The sequence below is a fragment of the Esox lucius genome, chromosome 22 (genome assembly GCF_011004845.1).
Source record: "Esox lucius isolate fEsoLuc1 chromosome 22, fEsoLuc1.pri, whole genome shotgun sequence".
Classification (NCBI taxonomy): domain Eukaryota; kingdom Metazoa; phylum Chordata; class Actinopteri; order Esociformes; family Esocidae; genus Esox; species Esox lucius.
Window position 1 is genome coordinate 2,617,485 of NC_047590.1, and position 17,119 is coordinate 2,634,603.

General features: G+C 45.3%; 1 protein-coding gene across 4 annotated transcripts in view; it reads left to right on the forward strand.

Moving 5' to 3' along the window:
- The first annotated feature begins 709 nt into the window (after positions 1 to 709).
- Positions 710 to 17,119, forward strand: part of dachc (dachshund c) — a 28,595-nt gene continuing 12,185 nt past the window's right edge. For 2 of the 4 annotated variants that reach the window (XM_013140000.3, XM_020042307.2), the window contains exons 1-3: positions 711 to 1,433; positions 12,231 to 12,346; positions 13,754 to 13,912. In XM_013140000.3, the coding sequence (XP_012995454.1) occupies positions 877 to 1,433; positions 12,231 to 12,346; positions 13,754 to 13,912 (832 nt within the window). In that variant the 5' untranslated portion in view covers positions 711 to 876. Of the gene's footprint in view, positions 1,434 to 12,230; positions 12,347 to 13,753; positions 13,913 to 17,119 lie in introns of all 4 variants that reach the window. The other 2 variants (XM_020042306.2, XM_010886701.4) reach the window with 2 other exon arrangements.

A 17,119-nucleotide genomic window follows, 5' to 3' on the forward strand; every position in this document is an offset into this window, starting at 1 on the left:
TGCAATGCCAGGGATGTGGCTTTGATTCCCACGAGGGTCCAGGATCCAAAAGGACATAAATATCTATTCAACTCACCACTGTAAGCTTGGGACAGGAGCGTCTGCTGAAAGAAAGATGTACTCTGTGTATCCCTTCATTCACAAGTAACTAAATCAGGGTGTAAATGTGTAGCCTGCATACTTCTTTGTGAAAGGGTAGCCTGCATACTTCTTTGTAAAAGGGTAGCCTGCATACTCCTTTTGTTCCAGAAAATAGTTCCAAAACCGTGGTTTTCATCTGATGGTCAAAAACATTTTGTGTTTCGAAGGTTGGGGGTTGAGACACAGGAGAGGGACAGGGTTGTAGGAGCAATTTAGGGAACACACTCTGGATCAGAGGTCAAGGTTAGGGTCGCCTGCTGCCTGCCTGCCCCCTCCCCTTCCTGGGGGTGGGAAATGTTAACGTCAGAGCACTGTCCAACTCAATAACTTGTAGGTTGCCGTTTTTAATTAGAAGATACTCACCGTTTATGTTCAAGATATGTCCGTTTTTATGGCAGTTCTATTCTAGTTTAAGGACCGCGTGTTCTGAACAAGGTCAACAGATATGTGTGATGTCTTTCTAAGAAAATATCCAGGCTCCTCCTCTTCTCCATTAGAATGTGACAGTAGCATTCCGTCTCCGAGCCAGCAGCCTCGCACTGCTCACTCCAGCTCAATTCTGTAACCGTTGTCCTGACGTACGGACCCTTTATCTCTCTCTCTTTCTCTCCGATCTCTCTTTTTTTTCTCCACAAAACTACCGCGGAGCTCCACATATCGTTCTCTCGGGACACTTTTTGCAGATTACACTTGACTTTCGAGACTTTCAACTTGTTTTTAATCTGTTTAAGGACCATGGCCTCACCGGCTGCTCTCATGCCCTCGACTCCTCTCGTCCATCCGCCTCTAACACCGACTTCACCAGCAACCAACTCTCCGCCACCAGCAACTACGTCGTCATCCCCTTCACCGTCTAGCGCTCTCACCGGACTGAACCCCTTTAGAGCGGATCTCTTGCCCGTAGGCGTACCTGCCGGGAGCCCCGGTGCACCCGTCAGTGTCCTGCCCGTGAAACCCGTCTACTCGACACCGTCACCGGTAGAGAACACTCCGCAGAACAACGAGGTTAAAATGGTCGAGGTCAAAGGCGCCAAGTTGGCTTCTTTCACGGTGAAAGACAACGAGCTCATTTGCCTCCCGCAGGCGTTCGACCTATTCTTAAAGCACTTGGTGGGCGGGCTGCACACTGTTTACACCAAGCTGAAGAGGCTGGAGATCACCCCGGTGGTCTGTAACGTGGAACAGGTCCGCATTCTCCGGGGCCTCGGAGCTATCCAACCCGGTGTCAACCGATGTAAGCTAATATCCCGTAAAGACTTCGAGACGCTGTACAACGACTGCACTAACGCCAGGTGAGTTGGTGTACTTATTCTCATATGCCTAGGCCTATGTAAAAAGTTGAGCTGTGACAAGTTTTACAATATTAAAATAAATATTCAAATTGCATAAACTGAGCCTGTAACGGATGGGGGGGTGGGGGGTGTCTATGCGCGCTCACAAAATTTAGGCTCCATTACTCCATCTACCTGCATGTACCAGTGTCAATCATAGAAACGGATTCGTCACAGAAATTAATTAATTTCAATTTGGCCCAAAGCGGCAGTTTAAAGCACACAGTTGCTCATTTAGCCTGCTCTTTTTCTCCTTTCGCTTTTCCGCGTGTAGCTGACTGTCATATACTATTAATCATATTAATCCGTTCTAGCCCAAAGGACGAGCTGGTGAGGCGTGCACGTGCTCTGAGAGATTTATATTTATGTGTTTGTGATTTAATTACGTACGTTACGTACATAGCCGGTTCCTCTAACTTTCCCTTTGACCTGCTGTATGGCTCATTAGTACTGCGATGACACGTGACGTCCCCAATGGAAACCTATTCCCTAGTTAGTGCACTACGTTTGACCAGGATCCATATGACCAGGGGTGCCGTTTGGCAGGTAGGTTAATTCGGGAAAGAGAACTCTACCGTTACCTCTCCCAAGAACTTCTAACGTTTATGGCGAATTGGGGGTGATTTTGTTTTTAATTAAATTTGATTATGATTTAATCAGTTGTTGGATGTAAGTGTATAGGCCTAGTGAAAATACTGTTTGGAAAGAGTTGTTTTAACCTTTGTCACAACCCACTGAGCCAAATAATTTGAAAGATGTATTTTCAACGTGTCCTCAGTGGGAGGGCTTTGAGGTGAATACGTTTGTTTCTTGCTACACTTTATCCTTGCATCTCTAATAAAGTATATCATAGGACTTCATGTATTTTACATTTTATTTCCACAACAGCAATAATAATAATTGATTGTATTAATGTAGTGACGTCTCTGCCTACTAAGATATTCAAAGTGCTTTACATAGAATGGGGGAAACTTACCTCCTCAAATACAAGAACTGTGTGTGACTCACCAATGACTCTACTTTGAGTCAAAGCCCTTAGCTAGGCTTAACTCCGAACTTGGTCATTGTACAAAGTTACACACCAATGATTTGAGGTTGAGATCACAGGCTTTTTTGTTCACATGCCAGTAAGGCACCAGTATAATAGTTCCCGACAGAGAGTCTTTTCATAACGAGGTAATCTAATCCTCTCTCAAACACACAAAGAAACGGTTCCATTTACCAGCACTTCTGGCACTTCAAAACAAGTCCAGGTGAACCTTGTTTTCGTCTCACAGGGCGATGTGTCTCTAACATATTAACAGGTCTTTGCTGTTTTGTTACAATCCTTTCTAGGTGTTATTTATTTTTCGGGGTGCGATAGTAATCTCTGAAACATGTTAACAGGTGTCTGAAAACATTTACGTCTTTGTTAAAGCTGTGCCCCAACAAAGCATTTCCATGGTGTTTTAACACCTGACTGCGGAAGAGAGAGAGACAGAAACATGGAGGGAGGGAGAGAGGGAGGGAGGGAGGGAGGGAGGGAGGGAGGGAGGGAGGGAGGGAGGGAGGGAGAGAGCGAGAGGGAGGGAGGGAGGGAGGTAGACTAACACCTTTGACCCTTTGGTTCTTTTCAAGTCTTTAGAGAGGGTCCTCTCATCTGACAGTATGATGAAACACTGTTGCACACAAACACTGGTGAAGGGTAAGGACAGAGAGACTGTGTGTGTGTGTGTGACCGTGATGATAGCCAGGCATGGATATTATTACTCTGCTGCTAGAAAAAGACAGCCACCATATCTCTAGGGGACTAGAAGATGTCAGACATCTTTCTAGGTCCTTGATCCACTGTTCTACTCCTGTCATATGGCTGTTTATACTCTAACAGCACTGTACTACAGCTCACACACACACACACTGGCTTAATGGATGTGACCTCCCACAATTGAGAAGAGAAATGTGTCATGGCTTCCTGGCCAGCCCGAACAGTAACGATAACGGGATGATTAGATGAAATGTCATTGGACATTTGGACATCTAGGTTCTGGGAACTGGTCGGCTGTTAATTGTCCCTGTTGTTGTAAGTTTTGTTTCTGGGAAGTGTTTGTAGAAACAGCTGAGTTGGTTGTCATCTTTTTCAGGGATAAGACCTCCCCATTAGCCTCTCGGGGGGGGGGGGGGTCCCTGTGTAACAAAAGGGTACACATCGCCACAACGTGTGTGTGTTTGTTTTGTGTTGAGAAAGTTGTTAGAATGTATTAAAAACACTGTATGAACACTATTGATGAACCGAAATGAAACGCGCGCATACACACACACACAGTCTTCATGCCCTGTCCAATCGTGGCCCCTGAATGTTGAGCAGGAATGTGAGCTGGTATCAGTTTGAAGGATCGGATTCCTGCTACCAAACAGAAGTCAGAGGCCCTCCCTGTTGCTGATGGGATTAAAGACAGGAAATGGGGAACCAGTGTTGTGTGGAGATGTGAGTGGGAAAAGGGGGAGAGAGGGAGGCAGAGTTAGGATAGAAGTAGAGAAAAAGAGGGAGCGAAATCTCCAACCTCACCTTGTCCTGTCATCATTATTCAAACAGTCATGATCTGTGTCTCTGTTTCCTGTCGTTCGTTACACTGCTGTGTACAGACAGACAGACAGACAGACAGATGACAATCAGATATTGTATCTGTGTGTCATATCGTTTTGGGGTGTGTGTGTATGGGGGGAGGCATGTGAGAGAGGGAGGGGGGGAGATAAAAGGGGAGAGAGAAGATAACAGAACTAACAACAGATCAGCATCACATACACATTTCCTCTTTTTCCTGAAGGTACACACACGTTCTTTTTACCCTCTCAGACATTTACTACGCCATCAGCCAGCCAGCCAGCCAGCCAGTCAGTCAGTCACTCACTCACTCAGCCGGTCACTCAACCAGTCACTCAGTCAGCCAGGCAGTCAGTCATCCACTAGATTTGTAGTGCCCTGGATTTGTCCTGTAAATGTTCCACAATTTTGACTGAAACACTTCCAATTCTTTCATTACCTGTCTTCCGTAGTGCTGGTAGGTTCCAGTGACAGGTGTGTGTGTGTGTGTGTCTTTTGTTCTGCTTTGTTACTCTTCCACCTGTGCTAATCTCCAGCTGCTGTGTGTGTGTGGGGGGGGGGCTAGCGCTTTATGTTTCAAGTAACACACACACACACACACACAGACAGAGAGATTGGCATACAGTATTTGTTATTTTTATTATCTCCAGTGCCCTCAGTAACACGTATTATCAGTGGATTAGCATGTCTGTGGTGGTTTACCTGTGTCTAGCTTCATTCACTGTCTGTTAGCATGTCTGTGGTGGTTTACCTGTGGCTAGCTTCATTCACTGTCTGTTAGCATGTCTGTGGTGGTTTACCTGTGGCTAGCTTCATTCACTGTCTGTTAGCATGTCTGTGGTGGTTTACCTGTGGCTAGCTTCATTCACTGTCTGTTAGCATGTCTGTGGTGGTTTACCTGTGGCTAGCTTCATTCACTGTCTGTTAGCATGTCTGTGGTGGTTTACCTGTGGCTAGCTTCATTCACTGTCTGTTAGCATGTCTGTGGTGTTTTTTCTGTGGCTAGCTTTATTCACTGTCTGTTAGCATGTCTGTGGTGGTTTACCTGTGGCTAGCTTCATTCACTGTCTGTTAGAATGTCTGTGGTGTTTTTTCTGTGGCTAGCCAGGTTCACTGGATGGTGTTCTGAGATGAGGACTGATGTGTGCGTCCAATATTTTTGTGTTTTTAATTTGCAGATTGAATTAGGACCAGAATTTCTCACAAGGTTGGTCAAACATGAAAAATTCCCCCTTATTTAGGAACTTTTGCTGGTCCCCACAGGGACAAACTATATTTTTATCTTAGAACTTGCAATTTGTGTTAGTAAGAGGCTTAGGGTTACTTTTATGTTGAGAGTTAGGGCTAGGCATTAGGGCTAGGCATTAGGGCTAGGCATTAGGGCTAGGCATTAGGGCTAGGCATTTGGGCTAGGCATTTGGGCTAGGCATTTGGGCTAGGCATTAGGGCTAGGTTTAGATTAGGCATAAATATTTGGTTATTGAGGTTAAGGTCACGGTTGTTATTATTATTATTATTATTTTTTGGTCCCCAGAAAAATAGAAATACAAGCCAGTTTATGTGCCTGCATATTTTTGTGTGCATGTGTGTGCATACATAAATATTTGTGTGTGTGTGTGTGTGTGTGTGTGTGTGTGTGTGTGCGGGTAGAGCTGTGGGAAACTGGGCTGTGGTGTGGAGGAGGACGTCTGGGTGAGATTTTAATTAAAGTCTGAGAGAAGAGGTCATGCGCCAGCCCCCCCCCCCCAACCCCAACACATACCCAAACACACAAACACACACACTCAACCCCCCCCCCCCCCTGCAGCTCACCACACGTGTCTCAGCCTTCCTTCATTCTCTGCTTGATGACTTTTCCATGAAAGGCTTTTCATTAAACCTACCTCAGGGAACCGTAGCTGTCTGACTCCACTTCACAGAGCAGACACATACATACACACACACATTCATGCAACACGCAAAAACATATTCAAAACCAGCTCGCACAATAAACACGCAACACACACGCAAAACACACCGCAGTAGTCAGAACTCAGAAATAATGCAATGACGAGGCTGGATATTTCGACCAGACAGTAAAACCCCATCAGGTCTCCCCTGCTGTTGCTGATGTGTGTAAATGTGTTCAAACAAAACAGAAGTGTTTTTTAAGTAGGAAGCGTGTCTCTCCATCTACTACCTGTGATTCTGTAACCTCACAGTGATCTCCATGGCTAGGCGACCCTGCAGGGAGCCACCTCCTCTTCGCCACTCTATGGCCCACTCGCCGTGACGACTAATTATCAGCTTCTGTAATGCTGCAATTAAGATGGAGCCTGGTTGCCCTGGAGACGGCTGATGATTGTTTGATGTGTTTTAATGAGAGAGTTTCAGATCGCAGGATATGACTTAGAAACAGTGGCATCACACTCTCCCTGACTGTGCCCGTTTGAAACGCCGGAATGTGTTTGCGCGTGTCAGGGAATGTTGTGTGTCTGTAACTTTGTCTTCTATTGTTTCTTATTTTCCTTGTTTTGTTGATCTGATAATCTGTGATTGGTTAATTGTTTCTTGTCACGTCAATGTTCTCTGGATTGGGTTTCCTGGAATAAATTAAAGTCCTGGGATTTGATTATTAGGGTTATGGCTTTGGTCCTCAGGCTCCAGTGCTAACACTCTAAGGTTACAGGTCTAAGGTTACAGGTCTAAGGTTAAAGGTCTAAGGTTAAAGGTCTAAGGTTAAAGGTCTAAGGTTAAAGGTCTAAGGTTACAGGTCTAAGGTTAGGGCTGTGGGGTTAGGGCTGTGGGGTTAGGGCTGTGGGGTTAGGGCTGTGTGGTTAAGGGCTGTGTGGTTAAGGGCTGTGGGGTTAGGACTGTGGGGTTAGGACTGTGGGGTTAGGACTGTGTGGTTAAGGGCTGTGGGGTTAAGGGCTGTGGGGTTAGGGCTGTGGGGTTAGGGCTGTGGGGATAAGGGTTGTGGGGTTAGGACTGTGGGGTTAAGGACTGTGGGGTTAAGGGCTGTGGGGTTAAGGGCTGTGGGGTTAAGGGTTAAGGGGTTAGGGCTGTGGGTTAAGGGTTGTGGGGTTAGGGCTGTGGGGTTAGGGCTGTGGGGTATACAGTAACACACACACACTTTCTGTAGTACACACATTCCCACGGGTGATCTATTAGTGTGTAAACAAACAAACAATCTGTTGTGAAGGGGACCTGAACTGCTATTAAATAACCACAGCCTTTTACTGGGGCTGTTGTCTCGATACATCAGGTCTTTCAGTAACAGATTATGTGGAAGTGCGTTTGCCCTGTGTGTGTGTGTGCGTGTGCGTGTCTGCATGTGTGTGTGTGTGTGTGTACACTCGTACTCCTGAACTCCTGCAGGTTTTTGTAAACAATAATTCATTAGGGAAGTGAAACTACCGGAACGTTCCTGAGCTTTGTAGTTAGGCTGTGACCCCGGGTGACCACACCACTGTTTAGAACCGTCCGTGGCATGGAGGGACTAAGAAAGTGGTCACAAACTGCACTCTATTCCCTCAGTAGTGTGTGACCAAGGCCTGGGTTAAAAGTAGTGCACCATGTACAGTAGGAAAAGGGAGTTATTTGGAAGTGGCCGTTTCTATCCACATAGGTTGTTTCTTAAATCAGCTTTCCTGTGTTTTTTTCCTGTCTACTTCTTGGGTAATCTTGGAGATGATTTATAAATCGTCAAAAGATTTGACTTCACTTTATTTTGTCTGTTGCAGTGGACATTTAGAGTTCAGTTGAAATCCCACGAACAGAGAATGTTCAGGACGTCGTCAATTGAGGGAACTTTCGTTTTGGGAAGTAAAATTAGTTAGTCGAGAAATAGACACAGTCTGAGGAATCTGAGGAATTCACTAACACTACATTTTGAAGTAATTTTTTTTGAAGATGTGAAAATGATGAAAGCTCAAAATGTATTTTCACCTCTATGGTTTCGGTGAGACAGTGAGGATGTCCTTCTGAGGAAAACCTCTGGCATGTTCTGTGTAAAAGAAGTGTGTGTGCGTGTGCGTGTGCGTGCTCACTCCATCCCTTAACTGTCGAGCTCAGAGCCACTGAAAACAGAAGGCCTGATTTATTCGCTGCTCTGGATAAAACAGCCTATTTTTGTAGACCATTGAACCCTCATGGAATGAAGGACAAAGGGAGAGGAGCATGAATGGCCTGTTCTGACCCACATAGGATGGGGGGATACATGGGATGGATTAAAACTATATTGTCCTGTAGGTCTGGTTTTTACAGGGCCACACTCTCCACTGACGTGCCTTGGGACAATACATAGATAGCCCAGCCCCCTCGGCTCTGCGCAACAATTACGTTTCAGTACAGGACAATATGCAGTTTAGCAAGTCCCTGCAAAAGAGGTAAGAGACAATATGAAACATATAGGTTTCATATTGTCCTGTACAAAACAGAAACAGGACAATATGAAACCTGTACAAAACAGAAACAGGACAATATGAAACCTGTACAAAACAGAAACAGGACAATATGAAACCTGTACAAAACAGAAATGGGACAATATGAAACCTATACAAAACAGAGACAGGACGTTTAGTTTTGGAGTTATTCACAGTAGTATTACTCAGCTGACACATTTCCCAGGCATGTCAACAAACAATTAGCACTCTCAGAGGGGGTTACCAATTGCCCAGTAAGGCTTTTATAGTTTACAAAGTTCAATGCACTGCAATCAGAGTCATGATGTCATGCTTAACCACAGCTTCATAGGTTAGTGTCAAAGAGAGAGAAACTGGAAGAGAGATAGCAAGAGGAACGGAGAGAGAGAGAGAGACCGGGAACATATTATTCATCGCAGGGATTTGAACCAGGGACCATTTGTCTGCTGCTCACTGGAAAATGTTCCTTGTTATTTCTTACCAAAGAGCACAGTACAGTGGAGGGAAGGAGAGTGTTTCTTCTGGCTCTGCCACCCTGACTCTCCTGTTGGAGTATACAAATACATGTGTTAGTAATGTAGACCCTCTGTTGTCGCGAGCAACCCTGCTGCTTCAGTGCCAAACTCTACTCACATGGCTGTGCCCCTCCCCCAAAACAGGAGAAGGTCACCTGTCACGTCCCCATTGGTTCAAATAATAACGAGTTTCGTCCCTATTGGTTATCCTAATAATGAGTGACAATAATAACAACTCATTATGCAGGTCCGGGAACTCTGGTGATATCAGCTCATCAAATTAACCTCGCAAACCTTTTTGTCACAACAGTACTGAGAGAAAATGACGGATCTGTGTATTTATAGCTAGGCTACATTCTGTGGGTTGTTCCAGTAAATACTCATCATGGAAACATTTGGGGATATTAGCGAACGGTTCTGTTTTCCCTCTGGTGTGGCTGTTTTGGGTGGGCACATTCCAAGAGATGCTGAAAGCCAGAATGCAAGTGGGGCTTGATGTCAGAGAGCGGGCCAGCAAGAAAGTCGTCGACGCCGAAGCAGTAACACACTTTCAAGCCCTTCGATGTGCATTTCTGTGTGGTTACTTGGGTGTCTAGACGCCTATATGCTTCTGTTTCCTGTTTATCGGAATGTCAATCCAAGATGACCTTTGACCCCTTAGAGTTAGTCATTCCCCCCGTGTTGACTCTCATGGCACGGACTTCATGATTAACACTGTGAGGAAAACATTTACCTTTGGCCGTATTCAGAAGTTGCCATGTGACCTTTTTTCACGGTGAGGGGTTTTGTGTCATCAGTGCTGAAGCAGGTCACTTTCTCTCTCTGTCTCACTGTCTTTGTCTCTTTCACATTTCACCTCTTCATCTGGCTCTTTCTCTCACTGCCTCGCCCCCCCCTGCCGAGTGGGTGGGTCTACAGGGGTTTGCTCCCCTTTCATCCTCCAGTAATTGATGAATTGTATGCGATATGCAAATGGGAATCCATAAATCTTGTGAATGACAGCTTAATTTATGTGAGCCTTAATGATTGCGGGATTAGATTTTAATTAAATGTCCTGAAAGGCACCCTGCCTGGTTAAATGCGTTCTCCCCCTTTTTCTTTCTCTCTTACTCTCTTTTCCTCTCTCCCTCACTGGCTCCCTCTCCTTTTTTTACTTCTGTCTGTTTTCCTCTCTCTGCCCCCTATCTCTCCATCCAAGTTTTCTTTAAGATGAATTTTCATGAACAGTTTATTGATACGCTTATCCAGTCCTCTGCCATCCATCCTAACGAAAGATCTCTAATTAATAAATCGTAAAAAAAGGAGGTATGTAATCTCGTCTGCTCACGTCGTTTAGGTCCTTCCTGAATCTCGTCATATTCCTCCTGGAGATTACCCGTGTTTAGTTCCATGTCCTATCTGATTTCTCAGGTTGGCTACAGTAGCAGCCTAATTAAACCATTCTTTCTGAAATGTCACACGCTCTTCATGAGTCTCTCTCGGACTCCACTGGCTCTGTTACTTCTGTGGCTGTGGCAGCCAGGCATGTTTTTGTGTAATTAAAACACATTAATGAAGTCAGCTTCCCTGTCTGCGTTAGTCCGACGTTCTGGTCTGTATTATATATATATATATATATATATACATCTCACATTTTTGTAAATATTTGATTATATCTGTTCATGTGACAACACTGAAGAAATGACACTTTGCTACAATGTAAAGTAGTGCGTGTGCAGCTTGTATAACAGTGTAAATTTGCTGTCCCCTCAAAATAACTCAACACACAGCCATTCATGTCTAAACCGCTGGCAACAAAAGTGAGTACACCCCTAAGTGAAAATGTCCTAATTGGGCCCAATTAGCCATTTTCCCTCCCTGGTGTCAAATGACTCATTAGTGTTATTAGGTCTCAGGTGTGAATGGGGAGCAGGTGTGTTAAATTTGGACCACAAACACACCTCCAAGATGACCACTGCCTTGCTAAAGAAGAGGGTAAAGGTGATGGACTGGCCAAGCATGTCTCCAGACCTAAACCCTATTGAGCATCTGTGGGGCATCCTCAAACGGAAGGTGGAGGAGCGCAAGGTCTCTAACATCCACCAGCTCCGTGATGTCGTCATGGAGCAGTGGAAGAGGACTCCAGTGGCAACCTATGAAGCTCTGGTGAACTCCATGCCCAAGAGGGTTAAGGCAGTGATGGAAAATTATGGTGGTCACACAAATTATTGACACTTTGGGCCCAATTTGGACATTTTCTCTTAGTGGTGTACTTGTTGCCAGCGGTTTAGACATTAATGGCTGTGTGTTGTGTTATTTTGAGGGGACAGCAAATTTACACTGTTATACAAGCTGTACACTCACTACTTTACATTGTAGCAAAGTGTCATTTCTTCAGTGTTGTCACATGAAAAGATATAATCAAATATTTATATATATATATATATATATATATATAAAATTGAGAATTGTCCGAATACAGAAACGTTCAACCAAGATTGACGGTGTTCTTAGCACTTAAAGTCGAGGGCTGAGAAGAGAGAGAGAGAGAGAGAGTGCAGAAAGAGAGAGTGCAGAAAAAGAGAGAGAGAGCAAAAGAGAGTTGAGAGGAGGAAGAGAGAGCACCGAGCCAAACCAGCCCTAATCCTCTCGTCTTTATAAAGGTCTCTCAGCATGATAAAAAAAAGGCGTTTAGTTAATTTATTTACTCTCTGGCTGGGGGAGATAAAGCAACCGAGCCATTAGGGGATGGAAGGAGAGAGAGACAGAACGAGAGAACGAGACAGAGAGAGCGGAGAGGGTAAGTTCTTAAAGGGCATGAGGGGAAGACAGGGAGGCAAAACTGTGTTAATATTTGACAAAGGATGATTGGCTGAGAGGTTGGGTGAGGTCAGAGGTAGCTCTGTGTTCACTTCCTGTCTCTCAAAAGAGGGAAGCACCTTAAGATGGCTGAGATCTTCCACAAAATGTAGCCTCGATGCAATGCCCTTAGTTGTGAGTTAAAATCACGCAGGTATCACATGCTCTTACGAAATATTGTACGCACTCACTTTACAAGTCAGTGTGGATAAAATGAACGGATTAAGGCCCATGGGTGAACAAGATATACTGTATGAAAACATAGAACTCAAACTGGTGTCTTTCTGTTTTCATTGTATTTCATTGAGACCAACAAAGTGACACAGCAGGATTAGGAAAAACAGCGCTTGGTAAATGTTTTAAGGGTAACTACTCTAATTATGCGTGTCCAGTAATGTTTTGTCTTGTCTTCTGTCTCCAGCTCGCGCCCTGGTCGCCCGCCTAAGAGGGCTCAGAGTATGACATCACCAGAGAACCAGCACCTCCTGTCACATTCTGTCAGTGGACTGATGTCAGCTGGTATCATGCCCCCTACTGGTGAGACGCGTGCACGCACACGCGCGCACACACCTGTTCTTCAGACTACATGCTTATGTACTGTCTTTTATGTTGTCACTAGGCTGCCCTTCCACTGTTCACCACTTCCTGTATCAAGTGTGTATTCCCTGTTCACTCTTTCCTCAGTGAAGTGTGTATTCCCTGTTCACTCTTTCCTCAGTGAAGTGTGTATTCCCTGTTCACTCTTTCCTCTGTGAAGTGTGTATTCCCTGTTCACTCTTTCCTCTGTGAAGTGTGTATTCCACGTACACTCTTTCCTTTGAGAAGTGTGTATTCCCTGTTCACTTTTTCCTCTGTGAAGTGTGTATTCCACGTTCGCTCTTTCCTCTGTGAAGTGTGTATTCCACGTTCGCTCTTTCCTCTGTGAAGTGTGTATTCCACGTTTACTCTTTCCTCTGTGAGTTGTGTAATCCCTGCTCACTCTTTCCTCTGTGAAGCGCGCATTCACCGTTCACTCTTTTCCTCCGTGAAGTGTGCATTCACTGTTCAATGTTCAAAGCTGCCCTTCGCTTTGTGTGCTGTCGTGAAACTCGATCGGCTCATTCTCCACCTCAAAAGAAGCCATTTCTGAAAGTCCTCTTTACTGTGTGTTCAAAAGGCTCCATCACAGAGAGTCTCTGAAAGAGAGTCCTACTCTCAGTATCACTCACTGGGCCTGGGAGTCTTAGCTCTTTTAACTGGAGGAGGGGTCACAACATCAATGTCAGCACAGGAGATTAGAACTGAAAGGCCACATGAGACCGAAAGAGGGGAAAGGAGAGGGAGAGAGAGAGGGAGAGAGAGAGAGAGAGAGAGAGAGAGAAAGAGGGAGGTGGACGAGAGAAAAGGCAGAGGAGCAGAGAGAGAGGCTCAGCTGAATGTAGTCTTGTTTAGTCAAGTGTGAATCTGAATTAAACCTTTGATATGGTCCTCGCCAGCCACGGTGGGCTGGGGCTTCTATCATGCTGTGATCTTGACATTTAGTGAGGAGACGAGAGGAAGAACTGGCCCGGTGGTTCATTTCAGAGCCGATTTGGTGGAATCAATCCCTGTTTGTGATAACCAGTAGAGATTTTATCACACTGGGTAATGAGTTGACTGGGCTGTGATGACCAGTTGATGATGCTGTATATAGGAATGGCTGTCCTATTTGCTGGATAATGTATCATTGAAGTCAAGCCGGGCTGTTTTATTTGCTGGATAATGTATTTAAGACAAGTAATTCTGTGTTCTACTGAGTCTCTATGGAGATGTCTTACGACAACCAGCTGTTGCCCATAATCCACTATACTAGAGGACATTGATCTATACCTCATTGACCCCCCCCCCCCCCCCCCCCCCGTGACTCCTCTATCTCCCTCAATCCCCCACCTCTATTTTAAACCGTCCCCTCTCTCTCTCCCTCAGGTCTGACAGCAGCGGCCCTGGCCGAGGCAATGAAGGCCAAGAAAATCAAGTTGGAGGTGATGGGGGGTTACCACGGTAACCACCACCAGCATCATCATCACCATCAACAGGGCACCAACGGAGAGAGCGGCGAGCCCCACCAGAACTCCTCCGGTCTGGGTGAGTCTGGAGGGCAACACGGAACCTGTCAGTCACAATGGCCGGGCGTGTGGGACTTCCATGGTCTTGGAGGGCACAGCAGAACCGTACAATGTTAGGATTTGTTTAGAACAATCAGGCGCTAGATTCTTTCGGAGGCCCCTCTGACACCCGGCCTGTCCTCGTTCTCCGTTAAGTGCTCCGAGTTAGTGAAGTGAAGTGGAATGTAGGTCTTCAAACAGCTGGCCTGATACAGCATTTATATATAGAGTATTACAGCAACCATCTGCATTGCTGCCTGGCAGACATCCCGCTGTGTGATTGGGACTGTCGTCATGTGAACTGCACAGCTGGACCCTGATTAGATAGGACATGACATCATCAAAATGGGACATTAATATAGAGCCTTTGAAGGAGTTGGGGGGGGGTGGGGAACAACAGCTGATAAATCCTTATTCTAATTGAGCGGTTCAAGGCGATGCCTCATTTGGGGAGAGGTTAGGAGCCGTAATGAAAAGGCCTTGGAAGTCAGTTTGAGATGTGTGTTTGATGATGTCATTTTGTTGGTGACCAAGCTACCTAAAATGCTGGTCTCCATTTCTGTAACACCCAGTAACAGAAAGAGCCTGCTCATTCAATGTGCCTACTGAGCAGACCGGCACAGGGAGAGAAAAGGAAGGAAAGGAAGGTTAAAATAGAAAGGAAGACATAAATCAATAGTTTTTTCTCTGTAATTTAGTATCTTGAATGCAAAAGATGACTCTGTATTGATCTGGTGCCGGACGCCCCGTCGGTTATTGACTGGATAAAACGGCGTCAGTATGTTGAGACAGATGACAGGGATTATCAAGCCCTGAACAGAATCACAAATGACTCCGGTTTTATGAGGTGCTTCATAAAGAGAAATGAAAAGAGAGAGTGAGAGAGAGAGGGGGGGAAGGAAAACAAAGAGAGACAGAGGAGGAGAGGGAGAGACAGAGAGAGAGACACAGAAACAGAGAGAGACAAAGAGAGAGACAGAGAAGGAGAGGGAGAGACAGAAAGAGAGGGTCTTGGCCTGAGTTAAAATCAAGCATCTGGAAGCTCTGAAGACAGGGTCAGTTCGGTACGCTGTGTCCCTGTCAGATAAGCCAGTCAACCAGTTTGAAATAGAAAAGAAGGAAGAGCTACACCACGCACTTACAGGTTGACTTCTGTGAGAAAAAACACCTTATTTAAGTCAACTGACTAAACCGGTGATACACACACGCACACTCATACACACACACACACACTCATACACACACATGCACACTCATATACACACACACACACACACACAGACGGTCCCTCACATCTGTTATCGGTGTCTGGATATCTAGCTGTAATTGGTCTGTTTACAGCATTTCTAAATACAGACCATCTCTGTGAAAAGATGTGCTGTGTGTGTGTGTGTGTGTGTATGTATGTACACATCTGTGTGTGAGTGTTATTGTGTGTGCATGTGTGTGCAGTCAAATTCCTGTCATTGTAAAGGCAGTTTGGTATTTTACACCATTTTAGCGGGGACATGTTTTGGGAAGGATTGGGGTTAGAATGTCCTCTGATTCATGTGTCACCAAACTGTTCGGCTTCTTATACTCTGCTCAACCAGAAAGTATTGGCTGGTATACATATGAAGTATTGGCTGGTACACACATGAAGTATTGGCTGGTACACACATGAGGTATTGGCTGGTACACACATGAGGTATTGGCTGGTACACACATGAAGTATTGGCTGGTACACATGATGTATTGGCTGGTACACATGAAGTATTGGCTGGTATACATATGAAGTATTGGCTGGTACACACATGAAGTATTGGCTGGTACACACATGAAGTATTGGCTGGTACACACATGAAGTATTGGCTGGTACACACATGAAGTATTGGCTGGTACACACATGAAGTATTGGCTGGTACACACATGAAGTATTGGCTGGTACACATGATGTATTGGCTGGTACACATGAAGTATTGGCTGGTACACATGAAGTATTGGCTGGTATACACATGAAGTATTGGCTGGTATACACATGAAGTATTGGCTGGTATACACATGAAGTATTGGCTGGTATACACATGAAGTATTGGCTGGTACACATATGAAGTATTGGCTGGTATACACATGAGGTATTGGCTGGTACACACATGAAGTATTGGCTGGTATACACATGAAGTATTGGCTGGTATACACATGAGGTATTGGCTGGTACACACATGAAGTATTGGCTGGTATACACATGAGGTATTGGCTGGTACACACATGATGGAGGAGAGTTCACTGTCTGTCAGGCAACCCAGGTTGAGCTTGCAACCCCCTGACCTGCCACAACGAGTTGCTAGAGCCTAAGGATATAAGGCATCCATGTCCGACATCCACCCTGGATGGTGCTGGACTAATTCACAGCACCCTATGTGGCACAAGAGGCACTGTAAGGCAATACATCTGTGACCAGGTGACACATCTGTGACCAGGTGACACATCTGTGACCAGGTGACACATCTGTGACCAGGTGACACATCTGTAACCAGGTGACACATCTGTGACCAGGTGACACATCTGTAACCAGGTGACACATCTGTAACCAGGTGACACATCTGTGACCAAGCGACACACTTAACCAGGCAACACTTCTGTAACCAGTCGACACGTCTGTAACCAGTCGACACACGTTTAACCAGGCGACACATCTGTAACCAAGTGACGCGTCTGTAACCTGGCGACACACAGGAGGTGAATGTAGGGAGGTCTCCATCCGGCTCTGCCTGTTCGCTGATTTCCTGAGCTAGCGCGTAGTTAATGATGCCGTATACTGACTCTTGCGGTCCAGTTGTAGATGTGCCGTTAGTGTTTCATTATGCTGCACGCTGAATTGGTGAAACCCTCAAAGCAAATTTTTCCTCCATATTCCCGGCCTATAGACTATGAATGTGTGGCTTTGTTTCTCTTTAATGTGATTGTTTTCTGTGGATGTTAGACGGAGGTCCTGTTGGCTGTGTTCCCCGTGTGTCAGCTTTAATCTTATAAGGGCTAATGTGACCTTTGGAAAAGGAAGATCAGACATCATCTGAAAAGACAGCAACATAATGGCACAAATACCATCTATGATTAATGAGGATGTCTGTCTGTCTGTCTGTGTTTGTCCCCAGCTGGCTCTGCACAACACTGTAGGACTCTTTAAATGCCTCCTTCAATCAACAGT